This window comes from Peromyscus leucopus, chromosome 3 (assembly GCF_004664715.2).
Source record: "Peromyscus leucopus breed LL Stock chromosome 3, UCI_PerLeu_2.1, whole genome shotgun sequence".
Taxonomy (NCBI): Eukaryota; Metazoa; Chordata; class Mammalia; order Rodentia; family Cricetidae; genus Peromyscus; species Peromyscus leucopus.
The window spans coordinates 143554182-143580716 of NC_051065.1; the positions used below are offsets into that span (position 1 = coordinate 143554182).

Consider the following 26535-nt stretch of genomic DNA (forward strand, 5'->3'; position numbering starts at 1 on the left):
TCAGTTTATGGATGGGTACTTACACACCAGTTCATGAAATGACTCACATCAGCTGCCATGGCCTAGATGTCCCCTAATGTGGTTTTGTTATAACTAGTCGGTTCTAAGTGGGGTGTCCATATGAAAAGCTTTCAATTAAGGATGTTTTGTCAAGCAAGATGGTGAGCTAGTGATGATTGTGCAGGGTGAATGGACACGAACTGTGTCCCAGGCACAGAGGGAGGTATGGTCACTCTTACGATCCCTCTCACCCTTACAGTACCTCAGGGGATAAATAGTGTGACCTACAGGTCCATGTGGTGGCACAGGATTTCCAGGGTCACAGTACAAACCTGTGGCAAAAGGAATATAGAACTAGGTGGGGCCTGTTGTTCTTCCCACCACATCTACCCAGGAGGACGCGAGAGAAGACAGCCACTTTAGCCATGGGGGCAGATACTATGTCTTGGCATGTCTGACCCCTCTGTGCACTGCCTCCCCAAAATTGTTGAATTAGAAATGCAAAACCAAGCAGAGCCAAGCTTCTAAATTCTGCTGTTTCTACTGCACACAGTGGAAAACTCAGATGAGAAAAGATGTTCAGACAGTTAGGCCATGGCTACTGGTTCCACTATGGAAATGACATTTGGAAAATCTTTTAAGACAATTCCTTCCACCCAGGGATAGCATGCATGCCTTGGGCCATTCCCTGGAAGCCGACTGGCCTCACTGGCCAGCAGACCTAAGCTGGTGAAGCTCGGATCCTCAACGTCTCTGATTGGGTGATAGAGGAGGCAGCTCGTATCCCCTTAACTGAAGGTCTTTAGGAACACCTGCCTGAGTGGGTGGAGGTGGAGACGGGGGTGAGAGTGCTGTCACTCACACTCCGGCATTCTGCACACACAGCCAGAACTGTCTTTTGACAGTTTATTTAGAGATAATTGGCAGAAGCATGCTGAGAGCAGGTGGTCTGTAGACAGCAGCATGCCTTGCAGGCTGGGTGCTAGGTGGGCTGGAGGCCCCAGGTCTGCATGGGCACGGGCTGTGGTCTCTCGCTCCTCCTCCCCCTCCAGATGCTCGGGCTGTGCTTTCTCCTGTGACCTTGGGTTTTCATTGATTGCCAAATGCACACACTGAAGGCTGCCCTAGTCTCCATCTGACCACTGACATTTGATCAAGCCAGCTCCTGGCAAATAACAAAGGGAAGGAAGGGCCTCTCTGCCATCATTAAAATAGATCTTGGGGTTGGGAAAGATATTTGAGGTCACCCTGTCTAACTTGGTGCGTGACAAATGAGCTCACTGCGAGTGGTGTCCTCAACACCTCGGGGAGGAATGAGCAACTCAGTTCCCACGGTTGTGAGACAGCTCCAGTTCCTCCTGCAGATGCACAACTGACTCCTAGTGATTCCCCGAGGTGCATGGAAGGCAGAGTCTCCCATGCAAACAGTCTTCCATGCGTTTGAAGGACCCTTATGTCCTTCCCAAGTCTTGTTGCTGTTAGCGTTGGTTTTAGGCAAGAAGCAAAATCCACTGGGGGAAGATGAGGGTCTCAGCCAAGAGGCTCTCACCCTAAAGTGAGTCTCCCGTGGCCTACCGGTTTCAGTTGAGCATCTTTAGGCACATCACACATCTGTGTGATGCTGTGCTTTGGGCTCTTGACACTGTCCACTTATCGGTGTCCACTTGATACTTGACTCCGTACTTCTAGATTAAATTTGGGGAGAGCTAAGCAGTGCTAAGCAAGGTTGGCCTGGCTCTGCTCTCTAGGAGACTGCGAAGGATGTAAACAAGTGAAGGGGAGGCATTCATTCTGAGGCATGCTAGGCATTGTGATGACATCCGTTCTGGATGCCCTTGGAGCACCAGATAGATCCAGGCTGGAGTGGTCCAGGAAGGCTGACCTTGAAGGATGAGGATGTAGTGAGTAGGGAAGGGGGAGAGTGCTCCAGAGGCAGTCACTGCCAAAGAAAAGGACTGTATCCAAAGACACAGGGCCCCTCCCAGTCAGCTGGAGACCACATGAGATCCAGTGGCAAATACCCAGGAGATGCGAGCATCACAATGGCCTTGAACTATGCAGGAGGGGGGTCTGTGGAGTAAGAATCCCCTTTTTTCTGGTCCAGTTGGGAAGGCACAGCTGGAATCTTACAGCAGGACTGGGCCAGGGTGCTGGGTGCAGCACTGGGGCAAAATCCCAGGCAAGAGAAACTACTTGAAGGATGCAGGAGTAAGAAGGAGGGTGTTGGTAAAGCTGGGAGACTGGTTGAGCTGTAGAGTTTGCATGAATGATGTCACAAATCTACAAATGATGGAGATGGGATGCTCTGCTCTATACATCTTACACTCTCGAGTCTTTACTGCACTAACACAGGATCACAGGGAAGAGGCCCATTTATGCTAATGGGATTGGTTGCTGAGGGAGCTTTCAGGGTACCAGCTGCTCCCTGGTACAAGGCTGCCTCTCTTCTGACCCCTCACTGAGATCACCAGTTCAGTGGGGCTGAAATGTGAGGAAGGGCACTGGGGCTGAGTCTGGAGTTCTGGGGCTTGGACTGTACACCTTGCCCCTTAAGTGTTGGTGTGTGGGCAGAAATCACTGAGTCTCCCATGAAAGGATTGGTGCTGGCACAAGACACCCCAAGCCCAAGTTTTCAGCACAAAAGGAGATTTATTTGCACCAGAGAAACAAAGGACAGGGAATAAGAGACAAAGACAGGAAATAGAGGACGAGGGGAAGGGAGCAAAGGAAAGGGGGCAGGGGTACTTGTCCCAGCGAGACAAAGGACTGCCTCTGGATAGAGAGGAGACAGCTGTGGTGTAGAGGGAAGTGGCCACTTATAATGGGAAAGGGGGAAACCCAATGTTAGGATGAGTTGGTTAATTTTGAATTAGGCATGTTAATAAGGCGACCCCAGGGGGGGCTTTTGATTGCTAGGCTTTGATACTTTGCTAGCTGGACCTTGGCGGTCAGCCTCAGGAGAAGGAAGTGGCCAAATAAGGGAATGGACCTTGGTAGCTGGCTTTAGGAATGTAATCTAATGGCTTAGCAAGGTAGAGGGAGGGCTGGAGATATGGCTCCGCGGTTACGAGCACTGGTAGTTCTTCCAAAGTTTCTGAGTTCAATTCCCAGCAACTACATGGTAGCTCACAACCATCTGTAATGGGATCTGAAGCTCTCTCTGGTACACAGACAGAGTACTCATATTTAAAAAAAAAAATACATAAGCAAGGTAGAGGGAATGGGGAAGAGCAAGGCCTGCCAGAGCCCTGTATGTCGTGCTCAGGCCTGTGTTGGCCATGCTTGGACCGGCCAGAGCCCTTCCACCATGGAAAGCTCAGGACTTCTGTGTGGGTCCTGGGCCTCCGATGACTCCTGTTCATCTCTGACTCTCGCTTCTCCTTCTCTTGTGTCCCTCTCCAGCCCCCGATGCCCCCTACACTCACTGGAAGCAGACCGTCTTCTACTTGGAAGACTACCTCACTGTCCGGAGGGGGGAGGAAATCTATGGGACCATATCCATGAAGCCAAATGCCAAAAATGTGGTGAGTCTGAGGGAGCCCTGCATGGCCATGACCACTGAGGGGAGCTCCCAGAAGTCACCTGCCCAGCCGAATGTCTTGTGTACAAATAGAAAAACTTCTGGGGGAGGCAGACAGCAGCTGTGTTTGCAGATGACAGGGCCTAATTGATGATCTCAACGTTGACTCTTTCTGACCCCAGTGGCTAGAGGCTTTCTGGACTCTGAACTCAACCTTGAGGACAGCTCCCGGAAGCCCACAGGAGAGCCTTTGAGAACGGATGTTGTACAAATGGCTCTGCCTCATTTAGGGTGAGCTGAGCCAGTAAATGCAAGAGTCTGCTATAGAAGGAGTGTTTGTTGGGCATTTCTCCAGCTGACCTGGTGGGACCTTGCTGAGGTGTCCCTGTATCTGCACAGACACTAACAGTCTGCAGGGTGTTGAGGGTGGTGTCGAGCCAGACCCAACACCAACCTCAGTTATCACCTAGATGAAAGAAATCCCAGGACTGCTTTCGTGTGAGGATAGGAAGGCTTAGGTTAGCTGGCAGAGTCCTTCCTGTGAGGATAATGGGGCACCAGAATGGATTCCTGAGGACTGTCCATGGAGACTCCTTAGCTAGAGATGCCATGGCTGCCTGTCCCTGTGGGCTTCAAGAGAAGTCCTGTGCCCGGGAAGGGCTACGATCCCTCTACCTAGACTCACACTGTGGCCCTTTGCTCTTTCCTCACAGCGAGACCTCGATTTCACAGTAGACTTGGATTTTAAGGGACAGCTGTGTGAAACATCTGTATCTAATGACTACAAAATGCGTTAGCACATGTGGGAAGCTGCAGAGAGCAAGCGAGAAGAGGCACTCACTTCAGCCTGCCACGCTGCCCCAGGAATACTGTTAGGAGGACCACACTCGACAACCAGAGCTTTCCACTCTGCCTTGAAGATTGGTGAACTTGCCAGGGCTCTCCGGGCCCCACCATGACGGGGAGCCTCCAGCTCCTCTGCTCTGCCCCCGGAGCCCTTCACAAAGGCGTTGTTGTTGCCTGTTGTGCAGTGGTGGGGGCTCCGAGGATGGAAACATACCCATGTGCCCCCATTGTCCTCCTAAACTGACTCTACGGATCTTCCAAGTTTTGCATGCTGCAGACATCTAGGACAGGCTGCTTCCACTAGAACCTGGAGACATAGTGTCTTTGATAGCATAAGCCAGATTTCCCGTCTGTGCAGTGGTGAGTGTGTGCGTGTGTATGTGTGAGTGTGTGCGTGCGCGCGCACGTGCTAGTGTGTGTGCATACAGCATATATATTAATTTCCTTGCCCACAAACATCTGTATATGCATGCATATACAACTAAGTGGGCATACTTGGGCGTTCATTCTGAGGGGCGTGTGCGCATGTGTATGCGCGAGTGTGGATGGATGTGCCTAGAATCTATATTACTCTCAGAGGAGGTTCTGTTGCTTTTGAATAGGAATTTGTTTCGTGATTAGTTTTCCCCACCCCGATCCCTTAACAGATGTTACGCAGCTATGAAACATTCTGTGTTCTAGCTCTGGTCTTGTTTTGACTAGACTGTGGCTCTGAATCCTGAGCACAGTACCACGGGCTCTGTGGGCGCTCAATAAACACACATGAGAACGAAGCAACGTGGGATACCTGTGTTCCTGATGCTGTGTGGGTGTAGGGGTGGGTGCAGGGGGTAGAGTGGGTGGTAGGAAGCCACAATGGGGCAGAAAACTGTGGAGTGCAGGCCCTGCCTGTGTCTATGTTTGCTTATTGGAAATAAGTTCCATGGGAGCAGCTGGGAAGTTGTCAGTCCTGCACACCTTTCTGTAGACTGTCTAGGCTTGCCCTGAGGGGACATCAGAGTCCTGGAGCTGTGGAGGTGAGGGTGCTGGGGAAGGGGACAGGAACTGACCAACAGTGCTATACACATAGCCAGGAAGCTACTTGAAGTTTGAAGGCCCTGGTCTGAGAATGGAAACAGAATTTCCACAGGATAGAAAGACAGTGTGCTTTGACAGGTGGAATACTTGGTCTTTGTTTCTAGATTATTCTTTGGCCTCTGTAGTATCACCTGTGTTGTCTCCCATGGGAGAGACATTGCAAGTGCTGGGTAGGAAAGGGGCCAATTGAAAGATGGAGTCCATTGTGGAGTGATGGCGCCCAGGAGGGGTCAGATGCAGAGGGGCCTTGGACTTGGTCTGTGTACGGGAGAGGCATGCTGGTGATAGATTGTTCCAGGTGGAGCTACACATAGAGTGAGTTACAGGGGGTGGTGACAGGGACAGCATATCCCAGCACGACCTGACTCTATGAAAGGCTCCCACAACCTTCTCCAGGACCCCAGGCTCCAGTCCCCTGAGCACTCTTCTAGGGGGATTTTAACATTTTTCTCTACTTTCATAAAAACCAACCTAGAAGGACTATCTAGAGAAGACCAAGCCTACATAAAGTCTATGGAGAGTCCTCAGATAATGACAAACAAATCCAATGGCAGTGTCTCTTTTGTTTCTAGAACTCTCTGTTATGAATCTTGTCAACTTCCCCAAAGCCTTGGGAGACAGATGCCAAGCCTCATCACCCCCTTTGTAGCTGACAGATACTGGGACCCAGGGAGGAGCCGCAGAGTTGGTGCAGAGCTGGAGCTACTTCCACGGGCCCTTCCTGCCCTCGGTTGGTTCTTCAGAGCCTTGACCTAAAGTGTGAGACCTTCATTGTGTTTAGAAAAAAAAAATCCCGTGAGAATTATATAATAATCTGCATATGCCAGATGAGAAAAATAGAGAAACTTAAGGGGAGGGCAAAACCTTGAGTTAGAAAAAGGAATTTAATTGAAAAGGGACATTCTGAGGGCATTGGAGGGAAACCTATTAGTGAGCTTCCATTACCAAATCTCTTGGAGAGATCCTGTGTTCTGCCTACCAGATACAAGGGGCCCAGCCTTGAATCCCACTTAAGGGGGATGCCTGCGAACAGGACAAAGTCCCAGGTTGCCAGAACCCATAGGAGTCAACAGGTTGACCATCTTGTGAGTCACAGGTATCCATGACACCATTTCATCCTCTCCAGCTATCAGAGAAGAGGGCCATCCCATTCTCCTCTCACCCCAGTCCTCATTTTCAGCCTCCTGGGGCTGCCCCAGACCCTGTCCCGTGGCCATCGTTCTCTGCCCATGGACCCCACAAAGGATTAAAATGACGGCTATGTCCCCTCCTGCTCCTGGGAGTCTCCAGTGGGAACTGTCCAAGTTTTTCTTTTGTTTAGGTTTGGTTTTGTTTTACTTATTTATTGTTGTTGTTTTATTTTCTGATTCAGTGAAAACAAACCATATCTGCTTTGACTGTGTTCTGAATAGAAGTCAGGGTCTAAGATACAGAGATGCTGTAGAATTGATGTCCCTTCAGAAGCTCACCCCTCACCCAAACTCATTGCTTTTGTTGTTGCTGAGGCTGCATTAGCGAGCCTATCAGTGGCCTTCTCTGCTGTCCCTCTTCTAGGGAACTTCTCACAGATCCATGAGCATGTTTCTGCACTGCCTCTTTTGCCATTGTGTGTGGTGGATATGGTCAAACATGGGCCACTGGGCATACCCTGAAGTCCAGGTTTGGAAGGTCTCTCTCCCCCAGCTAGACTACAGGCTCTGAGGTTGTGACATCTGTGAATGAGCAGACTATAGAGCTAGGCCAACAGCAGAGCTCAGCAAACCTCATTCCATGCAATGTTCCCATGGGCCTGTCTAGTCCTTGGCCTTCCAGTCCCATGAGATGCTGACATTTTCCTCACTTTCTTAAGTAAGATGGTCCATGGAGGCCATCTTCCCTGGAGACTATGGGCAGATATGAAGCCTTTGCCAGGCCTGCCTAGTCTCCACCTCTATCTATAGCCGGCCTCTCATGCTACCCCTGGTACTCCATCTGTAGGCACTGCCCAGCTCCAGACCTCAGCAATGGCATGGAATGTCCCCAGGCATCTTAGCCCATCCTCAGTGGCTGGACTATGGTTTGTCTCCAGAAAAGCTTGCCTTATACCCTGGGGCTATGAGCTATCACACTAAATTCTGGGCCTCTTATCCTGTGAGTTCCAAGATAAGCCTGACTTCCAGTGGCTGTAGTCTGTTCTTGGTCAGGAGCTTCCAAGGTCTCTGGCCCAAAGGAAGTCATCAGTTTGCACTCAACAAAGACTCAGACACAGTGTATCCACTAATCAAAAGCTTATCCAAGAAATGCTTATTGGATAATGGGCCAGAATAGGATGCTCTGAACCTGTAAGTCAACATGCACTTCATCTTCATGGAACTCCCTCACCATGTTAGTCTCTGGTAGATTTGATTAGCTCTTGTCCAAACCCTGAGAAATAAGGTCATTCAGCTTTCCTTCATGCTGACTTAACTGAGTCCCCTAGGTCTGTGCACACCCCCCACCCCGAGCCCATGAGTGTGCTCAGCTCTCAGCCCCTGGGCAGAACAGGTTTGAGACACACTTCCTTAATGTGCTCATTATGTGTCTCACCGCTGTGACAAAGCACTTGGCCAAAGTCACTTAAGGAAGGGTTTCTTCTGGCTCACATTTCTAACGCACAGTTCATCATGGCAGGGAACAGTGGTAGGGGTGTGAACAGTTCATCATGGCAGGGAACAGTGGCAGGGGTGTGAACAGTTCATCATGCCAGGGGAGACACCGTGGCCGGGGTATGAGGTGGCCGGCCACATTGCATCCACAGTCAAGCAGAGGAAGATGGATACTGGGACTGAGATTGCTATTTCAGCCCAGGACTCCAGCCCATGAGATGGCACTACTCACATTGAGGCTGGGTCTCCTTGACTCAGTTAAATCTTTCTGGAAATATCCTTAAAGACCCATCTAGAAATATATTCCCATGGCCGATTCTAAATCTAGTCAGGTTGACCATGAAGCTCAACCATGAGACTTACCTCATCTTACTCAATAGGCCTTCAGAAACAAAGGGGGAGCATGCTCAGATCTCCCCATGGTCCATACAGCCCATGCATGTCCCAGCCCATCATATAGAGACTCACAATGACTCTATATGCTAGCCGCAGGCCATTCCTCACAAGACATGTGCTAAAGCAACTTTATCAAACATCTGCCAGCACCTTAGCCCCAGGACAGCCAGAGCAAACCAGGCAGAATCCTCTCTGTGTGCTGGTCCCGAGACTCACACCTCCGCTGTTCCCATTTCTGATGGCAGTCATTAGCTGATGGACAACCCTGCCCAGGACATGAGTCAAAGGACCCAGCAAAATCCCTGCACTGCTGCTGGCTGATGAAGTGGCTTCTAGAAAGTCGCTACTCACCATGTGGCTCTAGAGCAGTGGTTCTCAGCCTTCCTAACACTGCGACCCTTTAACATAGCTCCTCCTGTTGTGGTGACCTCCAACCATATAATTTTTTTGTTGCTACTTCATAACTATGGATTTCTACTGTTATGGACTGTAATGTAAGTATCTGTGTTTTCCAGTGGTCTTAGGCAACCCCAGTGAAAGGGCCGTTTGATTCTCAAGAGGTCTTGGGCCCACAGGTTGAGAACCCCTGCTCTAGAGCTTTACCTTTGGCGATGGAGATAGCCAAGGATGAGATGAAGTCATATGAAGCATTCCTGGAACTTCAAAGGCAAAGGAAACTCCACGTGTTCCCACTGTCCTGATAGAGATGATACCTGGTGTAACATCCTGGTACCAAGATATGCCCTGGATGCCAGTCATGAGGCCTAGGTTCATCGGGTCTGGAAGGGCAGTAGGCATTGCAGGCAGAACTCCAGTCAGTGGCAGCTGAGGTCCCAGGCCTGCAGAGGCCTCAAAATCCACTTCCAAGGCTCTTCCAAGTGATGGCTGATTGGTGTCCACAGACCTGTCTTTCCTTTAAAAGTGAAAGAGCCCCGGTCATGTCTCCACCCCAGTTCTCCTTCTCAGACGCTATGGACTGGGCTAGCCTTCCACCGGGCTCTTGGTCCACTTTTGGCCTCAGAGAACTTCCTATGATCTTGGGGCGGGGCCCAGTAGTTTGAAAGCGCCTGGGTAGCGCCGTCCAGTGAAGAGCAGGAGTGTTGAAACACTCATTTGGCATTGGAATTCAGAGCAGGCAGCTCTTCCCAGGGGAATTTTTCCCCTAGGCATATTTAGTTTCCATTAATAATGTATTGAGTTTGTATACACAGGCTACTTGTGCTTTTTGATGCTCAGAGTTAGCGGCTCAGCAGTCCATTCTGGAAGCCAGCTGTGGGAGCAGGGCAGGGATCAAGATGAGAACTGAAAGCTGATTGGCCATACAAACCATGCAAGCCCTTGAGACACTTTTGGCCAGTTTTAATAGGAGATAACCAGTCAATTTCCATCTGTCATAAATTACTGTCAACATGACAGAGGCACATCCATATGGCATTATGTTTCAGAAGAACTGGAAGTTCAGAACCACAGGCGTCTTCTCTATGACCTGGAAGGCCATGGAGGCCAGGGAAGGATGGAGCGAGCCTCCTGAGAACATTGTACAGGAAGAAAAGACCAAGGCCTGGAAATAACGACACAGCACTGTGACAAATAACTGACACTGTGACAAAATACCTGAGGCCATCAACTTACAAAGAGAAAAGGTTATTTTGCCTCAAGGTTTCAGTACAGGGTTGCTTGGTCCTATTGTCTTTGGACTTGCAGCATGCTATGGTGAGGAATACAAGGCAGAGGGGCATGCTCCCCAATGTGGCTAGGAAATAGTAGGCTTGGGGCCCAATATCCTCCTACAGCCATGCCCCCAATAATATGCCTTCCTTCTATCATACCTTACCCCCTAAAGGTTCCGCCACTCCCCACAACATCAACTCAGGCTGAAGACTAAGTCTTCAACACATGGGCCTTTGGAAAGAACTCTCCAGATCCAAATCACAGCAGTGCTGTTCACAAACCTGTTGACCTGGAAGTAGCAGGTCACCATGAAGCATAGATCTAGTTGGAGGTAGGAGGGAGGTGCCGTTGTATCTGTCCCAAGGATGCAGGGCAATGCTCTCAGGTAAAGCACATAATACCACTCCATCCATCTTTAGCACCTCAGTTTGTTTTTAGTCCTGGTTAGAACCAAGAGGACTGAGGGGTCTCTCCCAGCATCCTCCATTCCATAAATCTTTTTTGGGGCTGTGTCTTCATAGAAGACTGCAGAAATATAGCTGTGGACCAACCAGGAACCAGTGTGCCTTCCTGGGATTCCCTGGGACTGGGAAACAGACGTGAACATGAGTGATCGGATCAAAATCATGAAAGAGAAAGTACAGAGGCAGAGGGAATATGAGGCTGTGAGGCCAAGTGCAAGATCAAGAGAGTGTTCCTGAGGACACAGCTTTAATCTGAGACTCAAAAAAATGGGGTACAGGAGGGCAGAAAGTGGGGGATAGGTGGAGGAAACACCCATTGTAAACAGCATGTGCTGAGGCCCAACCGAGGAAATCCAAAGGGCTTAGCATGCTGAAAGCAACTCATATTATTAGTGCACACAGAAGGTCAGAAGCCGAGGGAAGAGGGGCAAGTGAAGTCATCTGAGCTCCAAGGTCAAGGGCCCTGCAAACCATGTCAAGGACACTTTTTCCTTAGGCAACAGGAAGACACTGAAGGATTTTAATCAGGAATGTGACAGCAAAAGATTTGCATGTCACACATGCACTCCATCTAATGAGCTCAATTTGCAGCCATTTCCCCTGGAAATTGGTGATGGGCTTAACCCGTTGCCGACTTGAGAAAATGAACCGGTAGAAAGGGAGCGCTGAACAGCTGCTAACGCTCCAGGGCTCATGGAGGGGAGCAAACCAGGCTGCCTTTGGATGCTGGATTTGAAAATGGCTTGCAGATGGATTCATCATAGAATTCCCTGGTTTACAGAGAGAGGATCTGCAATGGGCCAATGTGTGTGATTTCACTTGCATTTGTCCTTTCTAGTGTCACATTACTCTGTTCTTCCCGCAAGGATGGTTTCCCCTCGGCTCCGAGGACTTAAGTGTCGGGGAGGCAGAAGGTGGTTGATCTGGGCAAGGCGGGATCTGCACTGGGGACTGTTGGGCTGTCTTCAAGTCCTGGGCAGCTGTTTCCAAAGAAGCCTAATGCCTGGCATCACTTTCAACTCACAGAGAGTATTCTTGAAGCATCTTTCAGAGGCTCCGTGAGTCATAATGGGTTTCTGATATGGTGACAATTGCTTTCTGGCCACGGTTGGTTAGCTCAATTGGATAGCGCATCCTGCTTGAAGTCAAAGCTCAGGCTTCACAGACTCACAAGCTCAGCTTCACGGTGGTGGATGACACCTGGAACTCTTGCCAGCCTTGGAGATAAACAATCCTGAGGTAGAAGCCTGGCTCTTCCAGAGCACGGCTGTGAGACCTGCAGCCAGCCAGCTTCTTGGCTTTTTGCGTCTGTTCCTGTGTGGATTCTTGCCCTGTTAAATGGGAATGATAATAACCCTTTTCTCCTGGGGTTGGTAAAAGCATGAGGAGAGGGGCACAGTGATGCCCCCTGTGTGGTGAGTGGTTCACAACAGCTGCCTATACACTGGAACTCTCCCTGTTACTGGAACCAAAAGTCTCAGGTAAGAAGGTACAGAGCATCTAGCTCCAAGACAGAGCCCCTTCCTACAGTAGGTCAGGAGGCTGGCCTGCCCTGAGCAAAGCCAGAAGGCACATGACCCTCTGCCAAATAATTCTGAAGCTTGTCCTGAAGATGTCTGGACTGGGACCCTGTAGGAGTTCAGAGCAGTCCAAGGAATAAGAGTCCCCAACTCCAGACTCGTGGAAATGTGAGATCATCGAGCGCAATTCAGGGCTGGGCAGGGATGAGAGGTACCGAATGCCTAGTCCCACCAGGTACCTGGCAAACCTCGGATAGCTCAGGGTGAGGGACACAGGGGTGGTTAGGTGCATAGAGCGAGAAGGCTGAGTTAAAACCCTCACTCTCCTCCACTCGAGGCTGTGTGGCCACTCGCAAGCCACAAGCCTTCCTCTGCTTCAGTTTTCTTTCTTGGAAACTGGTGATAACTTTGTTGTCCACCCCATAGTGGTATGGGGAAGGATTGAATGAGAAGCTGAGAAATCCAGACAGTGGCTACTCTCCTGCTGAATGCTGCTCCACTGAGCCATATAAGGGTTCGAGTCCAGGACCTGCATGTGTTAGTCCTCTCTGAGCTCCTGCACCCCTGTGCCCACATTTTCCATGCCGTCTCACTGGAGTGTTTTTATGTCTCTCCCCTGCACAAGTCAGACTGTCTCATTCATGTTTGTCTCTCAGTATTGAAGACAGATCCTAGTCCATTCAAATACTGTTATAGCCAGGAGATGGACTGACGTCACCGTGATGATGATGATGCCCATACCACTGTACCCGTAGCTCTTACTCTCCTTGGGAACCCACTGTGGGACCTCGAGTTATTTTATTCACTCACCATCTCAACCTCTGTGACTCATGCATGAAAACGAAGGTGTTAACCTGGAGTGATCTCCAGGTCCCTACTCAGCTGGAGGAATCTTTCTGATTCTGTTTTTATTTTATCACAATGTACCCAACCCCTTCCAAGAAGGGCCTGTCTCCTACTTTGAGGGAGTATAACGAATGCTGGGATTTTCTTATTCTTCTTATTATTATTATTTGGGAATGGGGTGATCAATAAAGATGCAAAGAGTGAAGGAAGTTTCTTCCAGGGCTGCTGGAGGGCTTCCTGGAGGTGTTTTGATGCATACCAACAGGAAATGGAGATGGGTCCGCAGGAAAGTCTTCTCCTGGTCTTGATTTTTGCTTATTAGTCTGGAATCCATGGAGATAGGCTATCTAGGGGAAAATCATTTTAATAACTGAAAGGAAATGGAATTAAGGATGTCGGCTGCTGGCTGGCCAGAGCCGGGTGACTCTTCTGTGGGGAGTTAATTTGTGTCTGCTCATGTTGCCTATCTGATTAGATGCTCATTCATGTGTCACGCTGCCAAGAATTTCCACTGAGATGGTCCCTTGTGATATGACTTCAAGGGCTTTGTGAGGGCAAAAGACTGGGGAGGTGCCCAGGGTAAGGGGAGGTATAGTGAGGGACGCTTGGTTCATTAGCCACAAGATGGGTCTAAATGTGGAGCGGACATGGCAACACAGAGGACCGGACCTGAGGGTCATTAGCCTCCTTTGAGGAAGGGTCTTGCTTTCCACAGCATGCTGGGACAACACCCTATAATCTCTACAGTTCAGTGTGCACCTGCACTTCCTGTCACTTATTCAATGCACAAACCACAGATAGCTTTGATCATTTACCTCTATGCCAGAAACTGTGACCTGTGACCCTTCAGGTAAAAGATGATACAGAATTCAGTTTGCCTTGAGGTGTGAGGCCTGATATCACCTCATGTTGAGAAGGTGGGGGGAGTCGGCGTGTGGTTTCATCAGTGTGTGTGGTGCACCCAAAGCTCAGGGCAGGCACTGAGGCCTCAATCCTGTATGTGAGCAGTCAGGGTGGGCTGCTCTCAGGCCTGGTCACGGAGTGGACACGGCAGGTGTGGGAACCTGAGGGCCCTGTTCGGCATCTGCCGCAGGTCACAGAGAAGTCAGCCACGTTCTCTTAAAGAATTAAGATTCATTGGTCTAGACTGGGCTGGACAAGGACGGTAACATCAAAGAGCAGATCCAAGGTCAAGGAGATGCACACGCTTTTGAGACATTTCATTTTCTCCTAGTCCATTCTGTTATTGTTGCTACTAAAAGTAAGGTCGCTTGATAAATCTCTTCAAGTTTTATTTCTTTACTTTTGCACCATCCCAGAACCAGGACTTTTAGATGTAGGCAATCCCTCTATCACTGTGCCTCTCTCTCAGTATTACATAGTTTAAAATTTGAGACAGAGTATCACCATGTTACCCAGGCTGATCCCGAACTTACTTTGTAGCCTATGGACATCTTCAACTCGTAATCCTCCTGCCTCAGCCTCATAAGTGACTAGGATTACAGGCCTATGGCACTATGCTTAGCCCCAGCCTGTTGGTTGGCTTCCTTTTGAGACAGATTCCAGCCAAGCAGCCTTGGATAGTATAAGACTTTTAAACCTCCTGCCTCAGCCTCCTGGGTGCGGGGCTTCTTCCAATATTTAATTAAATCAGCATCTCTAGGTGTGGTGGGTGATGAGGATTGATTTTTTTTAATTAAGTAAAGCCATCAAAAGTAGCATAAAACTCAACTATTTAAACTCCCAGATGATTTGGGCACACATCCAAGGTTTAGGAGCAGAGCTAAGGATCATGGCCTGGGCTAGGCAGATAAGGGACACAGAGCAGGCTGGATGTGCTGGGCTGTGGTTTGGGGACAGCATGGTGCAGGCTGACTAGGGGCGGTGAGGCTCTGTCCAGATAAAGCCACTTTGCTGATTTCACTGTCAGCAGCACTTGCTGGGTTGTTGGTGGCCATCACAGACAGGAGGACATGCAGCAGGGTCACTTATCAAACCTCAGATAGATGACACTCTGGTTCAGGGGGTCCGTGGTTTAATTTATAGCAAGAGAAAACTGGGTCAGGCTGAGGAAAGTGGGTCATGGCCCTAAAAGGGTTCCCAGTGAATACAGTCCTTTGAGATGAGGGAACAGAGTGGCGATGGTACTTCTGGGAGCTAGGGAACTCTGACAGGTGCTTTACAAGGGATAGTAGGGCTGAGGCTCTCTGTGAGTGTTGTTTGAGGGTGGGACACTGTAGCTAGAGTTTTTCTGCCTTGCCCACAGTCAGGACAAATCTCTCTCACCTGCCATTCCCACAGCCGCTCAGACCCAACCAAGTAAACACAGAGACTTATTTTGTTTACAAACTGTATGGCCATGGCAGGCTTCTTGCTAACTGTTCTTATCGCTTAAATTAATCCATTTCTATAAATCTATAGCTTGTCACATGGCTCGTGGCTTACTGGTACTTTACTTCTTCCTTGTCCTGGTGGCGGCTCCAGGCAGTCTCCTTCTGCCTTCCTGTTCTCTTATTTCTCCTCTCTGTTAGTCCCACCTATACTTCCTGCCTGTCCACTGGCCAATCAGGTTTTATTTATTGACCAATCAGAGCAACTTGACATACAGACCATCCCCCAGCACAGCCAAGTGCAGATCATCTCAGACACCTGCACTCAGGTCCGTAGTCCTAATCATCTTCTATGCAGACGTGCTGGGTAAAGCCACGAGGAACCCAAGAACGGGCTCCCACAGGACATACAGAACATCCCACAGCAGTTCACCTCTTTGCTGGAACACCAAGTGGAGACTCTGAAAGGCTGAGGACAGCAGCCCCTGTGGGGTCGTGGCTAGGCCTCAGACGCTGGCTTTCACTCTGGGGTTCCTATGGAGTGGAGCAGGACCAGCCTCAGGCTGCAAACTCTCCGTACCTGAGAGGAGAGGGATGGGCAGAAATAGGGACATGGATCTCATGAATGGAAACTGCTCTGGGAGGCGGCAGGGTGGGGGAGGGGAAGAGGCGGGGTGGGGGAGGGGAAGAGGCGGGGTGGGGGAGGGGAAGAGGCGGGGTGGGAGGGCAAGGAGGAAGGAGAGAGGCCTCATCTGCTTGCTTGTGTTTTCTGCATGCAAGACTCCAGCTTCTAGCATATTTTTAAATCCATCAGATGTGAAAGGCTGTTTTAAATAGACCCATGGTGTGAAGTCGGTAACTCCACTTGCTACAATAGAGAATGTGGCGGGCCCTGGCAGGGACTCAGCACCTCTGCCCACCCCAGGGATGCTGTAGAGCTCTCTGGGGGACACTCAGGCCAAGTGCTTCCCTCGGCAAGATGGGACCTACAGGAAGGAGGGGACGGAGGATGGAGGAAGAGGACCTGGGTGATAAGGAAGTGGGTGCATCCTTTCCCTTCATGGAGTCTGAGGATGGGGACTGCAGGGGTGTGGCCTTGGGATCCATCCTTTCCATTTCTCCCCTTCCCAGGAGCAGAGGGCCTGGAGTGCTTACTCTATTTCTGGTCAGTGCTCTGGGAGGTCAATTCCCCAGAGAGGTACTTCAACCTTCTGCTCTGCTTCCTGGCTCTAAGCCAACCTCTGGAGCTGCTCAGAGCGAGCTTAATGCCCAGGTCTGCCTGTGCCCCTGGACTATGAGCTTCCCTCTCCCTCTCCAGCTTTTCTTTGCCAGTAATGGTTTCAATGCGAGTCTCTAAAGCTCAGGCATCCCTGGGTGCTTTTGAACCCATTTCTGCTGTGGTCGATGCAGTAGAACTCCAGAAGCAACAAGAGTCGTCTGTTGTCTGTTTGATGTTCTCACTCAATACGTGCTCTCGTATCTACTCTGGGGCCCGTAGCTCCTCCTGTTCCCATAGAGGGTCCCACTGATAGGGGACTTGCCCTAGTGGTGGAGGCAGATACACAAACAAGCTTGTGCATCGATAACATGCATGCCAAGAGCCCCGAGGACCACCTTCTGCAGGGTGCAGGTGTTGGGAGAGGTCCTAAGGGTGAAAGACGGTGGGTACTATAGTGTCATGTGAATGACAAGTTCCTTGTGGGTTTTTAGGAGTTTCTTCCTCTCACGTGTCTTGGAACTCCGAGGGCAGGAAGTCTGCTCGTTTTCCTCTATACCTCCCTCAACTCCTCATGCACCAACTATAAGCACCCTTGGGCTTCACTTTCAGATGGGAGAAAATCAAATGTTCCCAAAAATGTTTTTTCTTAAGTTGTGATCAAATAGGCACACAATTTAGTTTAAACCATTTAAAAATGTATAATTCAATACCTTTAAGTACATTTGCATGATCACATCGAGCCATGCCCACCCTCCATTTCTAGAACTTTCTCACCACCCCAGTGTTAAAGTGGTCTACAAACCATGCATATAAAGGTGGGTCATTTTGGAGCATGCTGTCTCAAGTATTTTCTCGTCTATCTATCCAGAATCTATTCTTTACCACACCCTGGTTCAGAGCTTGAAGTAACACTATTTAGTTAGTTCTTCAGCAAGTAATGGGAGGCATTTTTCACCTGTGACCACTGCATCTCTTATTTATCCAGAAGTTTGTTTTCCCCACCCTCTGCTGTTGCCAGAGTCTTCCTGCCTTGCCCACAGTCAGGACAAATCCTTGTCACCCGCCAGTCCCACAGCCGCTCAGACCCAACCAAGTAAACACAGAGACTTATATTGCATACAAACTGTATGGCCGTGGCAGGCTTCTTGCTAACTTTTCTTATATCTTAAAGTAACCCATTTCTAGAAATCTATACCTTGCCACGTGGCTGGTGGCTTACCAGCATCTTCACATGCTTCTTGTGCTGGCGGCATCTGGCAGTCAGTCCTTCTGCCTTCCTGTCCTTTTATTTCTCCTCTCTGTTAGTCCCGCCTATCCTTCTTGCCTAGCCACAGCCGAACAGGTTTTATTTATTGATCAATCAGAACAACTTGACATACAGACCATCCCCCAGCACAGCCAAGTGCAGACCATCTCAAACACCTGCACTCAGGCCCATGGTCCTAATCATCCTCTATACGGACCTGCTGGGTAACGCCACAAAGAACCCAAGAAGGGCTCCCACAGGACATACAGAACATCCCACAGCACTCTGCCCTACCATACTTTGGTCCCGTTCCTGGCAGCTAATGTAATAACTATGACTTGCTTGGAGCCATTCAGTTGAGTAGACCTCCCTCTGAGTTTTTACTTGTCTTTCTTCCTTGTCCATAATGGGTGGCAGAGTGTTACATTACAGATGTGTAGGTGGCCTCAGAGCCATATCAGAGCTTGTTCAAGGCCACACACTTGTATGTAGGACCTTATTCTGAGCAGCCCTTTGGAAATTAGAGAAAGTGTTCAGGATGGGCACGGTAGGGTAGGAAGGGCTGGTTTCCTACCAGGATGAAGAAGAGCTGGGCAGGGAAGCATCTGCTATGCACAGGGCATTGAGCCCAAGTCAATTGAGCTGTTGGGCTGCCCAGGGGTAATGGATTGCCACTAGCAGCTGGGGTGACTGCGGGGGATGAGATGGAGCACTCTGATGGGCATCACACTGTCTGAAAGGCAATCGAATCACAGCAGCTGGAATGCTCCCCAGCATGTTGTTTTAAAGCCAGAAGGAGTACCTCATTTGAACCAGCTGAGTCTGCCTAGACTGAGCTGCCCAGCCTGTAAGACCTGGGCCTCCAGAACAGCAGCTCCCCCAGGGATGGATGTTATTCTGAAGAAACAATGCTTTGCTCTCAATAGCTCATGTAGACCAAACTGGAGCTGTAAAGATGAATGGTCCCACCCTTGGGAGCTCAGTCCCATGCCTGTCATTCTCTAGAGCCCTGTGGTCAGTGTGTGAATGAGCATTATCTACAGTGGTTAGCCATTTAAGTAGTATTATTACAGAGGGGCTTGGAGAACCCATGCTTGTGGCATTGAACCACAACCCAATACTGAACCTGCTTAATAAATCCCATTTCCATAGCCACATTTCCCAAATCCATGATGTAACACGTAGCATTTTGCATCTCATACTCCTGTATTTCAATTCTTGTTTCCATATCAAAATTTAGCAATCCCATTCTCCGTGTCTGTGTTCTTTGGGTATTTTTGCTTAGGAGTGCAGGGTTTTTATGCGTTGTACTTTTTATAGGTCAGATGAATCCAGTCATAATTCATCATGATGGCACAGGCCTCACTGGTCCTCAGAGTCCTCATTTGTAGGGAGAGGAGCTTCCTGGTACTATGACAAGTCCCTTCTGGATCTGAGCCATAGCCTTGATGAAGTCCCAGCTAGGAACAAGGGTCAGTTATTGGCCCTGATTCAGCCAGGATGATAAATGGTACCACCTCACCTGTGCTCCTCAGTTTCCACATTGATTTCAGGGCCTCTGCCAAGCACCATATGGTTTCCCCAAATCCCAACATTCCCAGCAATGTTCTCCTAAGTAGGACACTTTGATTAAATTGGCCCCACTGAATCATGTGGAAGGTTCTTCAGTGTGGCTGCTACTGGTAATGAATATGTCCACTAATAGACACACCACCAGAGGTAACTAGGGAGGGGGCTGGAGAGTCAGATGGCTCTGGCATCCTCTTATCTGTCCATAAGGAGGGTGGGGTTCATCAATAAGTCACATCATGTGGATTCTGGCTGAGCATGAAGAGAGGAGAGGTGCCTTGCTCCCAGGGCCAGGGCCAGGGCCAAGATCAGACCTGGAAGTCAAAAAGGGGCTTTGATTCCAAGCAGCAGCCACTTAGGAATTAGACTCACCATGCATGTGGGCTCTGCTTTCATTATTTGCAGTAAATGGCCTTTTGTTTTTCAAACTTCAGATCTGATTTTCAACCTTCCCACACTTGTCCTTGCCTAGCAGAGCTTTGCAGGGAGCACATGAAGATCTATCTGAGGACACCAGCATCCCTCCACCTACCCAAGGGACTGAACTCTCCCTGGGGGAGCTCATCTCACCAAGGGCTTCCGGGAGCTCATTTGGAGAGCAGAGTTTCACAGATTGAAATGCTATCTTCCCTTGTTCAATTCAGAAGAGAAGAGAGACTGAGAAGGAGCCCAGAGGTGGAGCTGACAGTGAATCCAGGTTCCTGCTGTACAATATGCTCTGTGAAGAAGGAGGGAGGGACTTGATTTGCACACAGGGCAGATTTGAGACTCGAAATCTAGGCTATTTAGAAAATTACTTATGCATGATTTTTATCAGTGGTGTGTGTGTGTGTGTGTGTGTGTGTGTGTGTGTGTGTGTCCGTGTCCCCAGAGTGCACAATTGCCTCATATGAATATGGACGCCAGAAGATAACTTCCAGGAATCAGTCCTTCCTCCATGGGCTCCTGGGCTCAAACTCAGGTCATCGGGCTTTTGTGGCAGGTGCTTCTACCCACTGAGCCATCTTGCCTTCCTAAAAGTAAGCCATCTTAATTGTGCCCACACGACCTAGGGGGAAGCCACCCCTGAGGAACCAGAAGAAAGGGTGAGTCATGTCTTACCAAGGAAAGGAAATGAACCCAGACAGAAGAATCCTAACAATGAACGTGGACATTCTGGAGCTACAAAGCACAATGATGATCATAACATTTCACATAAACCTGCATTTGATCAAGCAGAAGAAAGAATCAGTGACGTTGAAGACAGGCCAATTGAGGAACACAAAGAAAATGGGATGAAGAGAAATAAATGGAACTTCAAAGATCTCTGGAGCCATCAAGAATATAAACTACACATAATGAGAATTCTGGAAGCAGAGGAGGAGGTCTGTGAAGAAATAACAGCAGAAACCTTCTCAAACTTATGAAAACTATCAACCTAGTCAACCATCGAAGAAGCTCAATAGAATCTAGGTAGGATGTACTGAAAAAGACCCATAGTCGGACACCAAAAACCCTCCATGAAAGGCACAAAGAGAAAAGTGACATCTCGTAAAAGGGATCCTCAATGAGACTACACTAATTTCATACCAGGAACTATGGGCGTCAGACACTGTGGGATGGCAGAGCCATGGTGCTCAGAGAGAAAAGAAAGTCGACTAAAAATTTTACATCTGGCCAAACTATACCCCCAAATAGAGTAAACTAATACATTTCCTGAGAAGCAGAAGCTGAAGGCGTTCCACTCTAGTAGGTAGGTCCTTCTGAGAAGCACTAAAGGGAGTCCTTCAGGTGAACAGAGAGACCAGATAATATGAAAAACATGAAGGAATAAAGCACACTGGTAAATACCATACAGTTAAATATGGAAGAGAATATCAATGTATTCTTTACTTGTAACTCCTTTAAAATAAATACTTTTATTAATTCTTTGACAATTTCATACATACATATATTTTGATCATATTCAAGCCCCATCCTTCCCCCAACTCCTCCCAGACCCACTCTCCACACTCTCTGAACTTCTTGTCTTTTTTTGTGTATTTTTAATAACACACTGAGTCTAATTAGTACTGTCCACATACTCATGAGTGTAGGACCATCCACTGGCGTGTGGTTGATCCCCCAGGGGCCACACCCTTAAAGATAACTGAGCCTCCCTCCCCAGAAGCCATCAGTAGCCCCTCATCTTGGGGTAAGGGTTCATGAGCAGCCCTGCCCAATGTTGGGATACTGACTGGCTTGATCTTGTGCAGATCTTGTACAGGCAACCACAGCCGCTGTGAGTTCATGTGTGCGGTCGTCCTGCCATGTTCAGAAGATGCTGTATTGTCTCAGTCCTCCCCAGTCTCTTACAGTCTTATCATCCCCTCTTCTGTGGTGGTCCCTGAGTTTTGAGGGTAGGGTGAAATGTAGATATCCCATTCCATTGACATTTATTCTCTGCACCTTGGCCACTTATAACTCCTTTTTAAAGGACAAACTAAAGGATGAGTACATGAAGCAATAATTGTAAATCTACATGACAGGCTCAGAAGGGATAAAGATAAAATTGTTGATAATAAATATCAACATAAAGGAGAGGAGAACAGAACTACACAGAATCAGAATTTTGTGTCTTATTAAAATTAAGTTGTTATTCAACTAATACCCAAGGTGGGATTCATAATTTTCTGATATTTGCAACATCTCAAGGATACATCTTGTAAAAATCACATATTAGGATTTACTTAATATTCGGAATAAGTTCAGCATTAAAAAACAAATAATTAAGGTTTTTTTTGTTGTTCATTCATGTTGCTATCTTAAGTCAGTTAACAGTCAGGTGAAATAAAAAGTAAAGCCCTAAATAAAAAAAATTAAGTTGTTATTGATTCAAATATACTGTTATAAATTGAAATGTTCATGGTAACCCTCATTGCAAGTACAAAGAAGATATATTTTTAAAATAAAGCAGGTAAGATAATTATTGATGAACCAGATAATATCTATTTAATAGAAAAGGTGGTGGTGATGGAAAAACAAAGGACTAAAATATATATTATATATAGGAAGGAAATAGCAATGTGGCAGACATAATCTTTTCTTATCAATCAGATTAAATGTAAACAAACTAAAATTTCCAATTAAAAGATACTGGAAATGGATTTTTTTAAAAAATGAGCCAACTATATTGTGTTTATAAGAGACTCACTTTAAAGATACACAGGTTGGAAGGTGAAAAAATATACCATGTAAACAGAAAATAAAAGAGGGACCACAAAATTGACTCTACAACAAACGTTCGTACTGAACACAAACGGTGCCACTGGAGACTGAAGATGTCATAGTTTGAATATATTTCAAACCCAGCAGTGGAACCCCCAGTGCATGAAGCAAAGAGATCTCTGAGAAGGGCAGAGAGAAAGGCAACATGGTCTCAAATATTTGACCCCTACAAACTACAAGGACTTAAAAACACCCCCACCAGAGACTCATTCCTTTGACCTGAAGCACTAGCTTTCTTAGAGTTCTCTGTTAAAGCACAGTAGGAGCCCTGGGCCCCCACTTGTTAGCACCTTAGTTGAGACTAGATTAAAACCCTTTGGAGCACTACTCACTGCAGACACAGAGTAGGGCCATTTGGCAAAGTTCATACAGAGGTCTGGCTGCGGTGAGCTTCTGCGGAGAGTGGGGAATCCAGAATTAGGTGAAGAATGGAACAGAGAGATTCCAAAAGGTGTGAAAGGAGAGACTGTATGTTCACAGGGGAACATGAAATACCCCCAAGGAGTCTGAAAGAATCAACCCCTAAGCAAGAACGAAGTACTTGGGACATCAGTTTGGTGCTGGACTTCCTGACTTGGCAATCTAAGGTTGTGAGAGGCGGCAGACACAAGTCACCATGAGTCAGCGAAGGGTGAGAAGGTGCGGGAGCTGTGGGGCCGTCATGAGCCAAGGTTACTCATAGGTAAATAGTCATGCACTGGCCCCTGGTCTCAGCTGCTTCCCCAGTTCCTGATGAGTGACAGGGAGGGCAAGACACAGCCTGGGGCCTGGAACCAGCAAGGGCCACTGATGGGATACAGGCCCACATAGGAAATTTAGGAATCCTGAGAGTCCATGGGAACAAATGATGTTAAGGTCAAGAGCAAAGTCAGCTCTGACCCGGAACCCAGTCAATGAGCTGGGAAGAGAGATGCTCAAAGGAAGTGGTGTTGGTCAGTGTGTCCATTCAGGACAGATGTCTAGAAAGTGGGCTGGGCAGTGACTCTGTGTTCCCAATGAAAACAAGCCCTGGTAACCAACACCTGTGAAGTACTGGGGACAGTACTGAGTCCTTCATGACCTCGGCCTCTGTAACTCTTGAGCTCCATGTGAGGAAGACATCGAAACTTTCAGTCTGTGATAGATGAGCAAGAAAACTGGTTAATCAGCAGGGGCACAAATGGAATGGAGCCAGAAGGCTCTTCTGAACACTCTGCCAGCCTCTAGGCCAGGGTGACAGCTCCTGAGGATGGCTCAGATCCGCACAGTATCTTAAAAAGAATGGGAGGGGGAGAAGCAGAGAGCTGGGGACAAGGGACTTCTCAGAGCCCCACTGAAGCCCATGTTCTTCTCTTTCCTTTATAGTGGGGCTAAAAAGGAGGCAATCTAGGCCTCCCTGCCCCATTCCTATCTACTCCTGGACCTCTAAAGAATGATGGAACTTGCCACATGCCCAAAGGCTTGGCACCGGTGTTCTCCTTCTGTCCTCCAAACTCTTCAAGGCTCTTTGTTTATGAAAAGGACAGGATAGCCCTAGTAGGGACACAGTGCTGGGCATTAAGTCATCTGGGGACCCAGAGGATCCCTGGTATAGCCCATTTGCTCTATGAATTCCAGTTCCATCTCTGGTAAGAAAGAAAGGAGCTGGCCACCCTCCCCATGGCAATCCTACCTTGTACCTGCCCCCCCCCCACACATGCACAGAGTGAGCACCGCCTCTGACTGGCTCCCATGCCCCTTCTGCATGCTCCAACCCACACATGTAACCACCACCAATGCCCTTCTGTTAGGGAAGGAGTTTCTTAGGAGTTGTCTCCAGTCTGAGACTGAGGTCTGGGGCCAGCCTATGAAGGAAAATGACTATGTCATCAGAGTTATCACAAGGCATCCTATGTATCCGAGCAGAAAGCTGCCAAACATTGAATAACCCATCTTTTCCTTAACTGATGGGGTAGGGGTCTGGAGTGGGAGCTGGCCTGCTGAGATCATGGACCTCCTCACAGCACTCAGGGGTGGATTCTGTTAAGTATCCTCCACAGGCTTTTTGGTCCTGCAAATGCTAGATCAGCAAAAGAAAAAAGCCTGCCCAGAGCAGGTGGGCACATGCCTGAGAGATTTGGGGGCTCTCATTCTTTGGGTGGTCTGGGGAAGAGGTTGTAAAACATGCCTAGGAACTCTAGTTCACTGTTTCTCCCTGTTTATTTGGCTGTGTGGGTTTGTCCCTAATATTCTGTTCTTTTAGTGAGTCTCACTTGTTGGGCCATCCATTTTCCCTGGAGCTGGTGCCCGGCTCGGCTGTAGACTTGGAATGTCAATCACTGGTTTAAAAAAAAAAAAAAAAAAAAAAAAAAAAGGCCCTTTGTGATCTTTCTATCCTACCTTCTGTCCAGGGCAAGGATGTACTTTCTAGCACCCAGACAGTCAACGCTGACCAGAAGCAGGGTTCAGGCCGTTCCCTGAAGCCAAGTGCCCTCTGCTGAAGCTGGCAGCTACTGGCAGCTCACTTCACAAGTACCAGCAAAATGTCAACATCACAGCTACATTTTAAAAAAGAGTATAACCTCCTGGAATAAAGGAAAATGAAACAAAATGAAGCCAATAATTATGGCCCTAGTGTTGGGTCCCCCACCACCACCACCACAGCTGCCTGTCAATCTACCCTGTCAATAAATAAATGTGATTTTTTCCAAAGAGGTCTTTGGAGAAACGCTCAGAAAATGCCTTTTATACAGTGACACATATCTTATTTAGACCCCCCAGAAATGGCCACTGTCTTTAGCCATAGATGGCTTCCTCTTTCGGTTTCTTTGTCAAAGTTATGTAGGGAGTACACCTGCTTTGTGACTCCAGGCGTGGAACTGTCCCCCGCCATTCACCCTGGAGTCAGGGTTGAGGTTCGTCAGGAAGCACACGGCAGAGACCCACAAGCACAGATCCAGTGGGTGCAGTGGCTGCTGGGAGAGGTTTCGAAGCCTGTGGTTCAGGAACTCAGGGAGAAGCAGAGAGAGTCTCGGGAACTGGAGCAGACACTTGAGCGTCTCAAGGTCCATGACGTGCGTGCCAAGAGCAGCTCTCTAGTTTCTGGAGAACAGGGCCCAAAGCAAGACAGGCTAGCCCAGCATCACCCAAATGGCACATCTTTGGCCTTCAAGAAGCATCAAGTTGTCCCTGCACAGTTACCATGGCAACCACAGCGCAGAGACTCCTAAGGGCATGGAGAGAGGAGAAGGGAGGTGGAGAAGGCACGTGGTGACTTTTCTGGAAAAGCCCATCTGCTCCTTTCTACCAGAAAACACTTTGGAGGGGGGAGGAGTAGGTATTGGGGTACAGAAGAGAAGGGGGAGCAGATATGAAGTAGAGAAAAAGCAGCCTTCTGGCTGCAGGTGCTTCCTTCATTAGAGGAGGCCAGTCACCAACAAGGACAAGGCAGGTTGGGCCTTGCCAGGTGTTGCACATAGGAGCCCAAGTGCTGGTTCAGGTAGCCACGTGACCTTGGCCTTCGGAGGACTGCTGGCTGCAGGTGACCGTGGGCACGGCTGGGTTAGGAGGGCCTGCTGTCAGCCACAGCAGGATTTCTTCTTGACAGGGGGGCCAACCTGGATGGTGTCCTTCCTCACTGTGTCCTCTTGCTCTTTGAGTAACCTGGGCAGTGGGGGGTCAGAGGAGAAGAAGAGATGGTGTCACCAGGCTGGTGGCTGGCCCCGGGGACCAGCAGCCCTCCCCTGAGCACCAGTGTTTAAAGTCTTCCCTGACAACACAGATGTATAACTATAGTTGTGAGGACAGAGAGCTTCGTGACACCTCCCCAGGGAAGCCACCCTTGACCATCTTGGTGAACCTCTGTCCCTGACAGCACGCTAATCCCTCTCCATGTGACTCCATTGCTCAGGGTCACATGCATTTGCTTAAGGACCAAACTGTGTCTTTATCTTGGTAACTCCACAGCTGCCACAGTAATGAACACGTTATCTGTTCTTTCCTG

The 26535-nt window shown here is 48.6% G+C and overlaps 2 protein-coding genes across 3 annotated transcripts in view; one reads left to right on the plus strand and one right to left on the minus strand.

Annotated features, from left to right (window-relative positions):
- The window catches only part of Prmt8 (protein arginine methyltransferase 8), a 91355-nt gene extending 86205 nt beyond the window's left edge, over nt 1–5150 (plus strand). The window contains exons 9-10 of the mRNA XM_028881532.2: nt 3403–3524; nt 4234–5150. Coding sequence (XP_028737365.1) covers nt 3403–3524; nt 4234–4317 — 206 coding nt within the window. The 3' untranslated portion in view covers nt 4318–5150. The remainder of the gene's footprint in view (nt 1–3402; nt 3525–4233) is intronic.
- Nucleotides 5151–21285: 16135 nt separating this feature from the next.
- Nucleotides 21286–26535, minus strand: part of Cracr2a (calcium release activated channel regulator 2A) — a 101589-nt gene continuing 96339 nt past the window's right edge. For both annotated transcript variants that reach the window (XM_028881533.2, XM_037204126.1), the window contains exon 18: nt 21286–26195. In XM_028881533.2, coding sequence (XP_028737366.1) covers nt 26111–26195 — 85 coding nt within the window. In that variant the 3' untranslated portion in view covers nt 21286–26110. The remainder of the gene's footprint in view (nt 26196–26535) is intronic.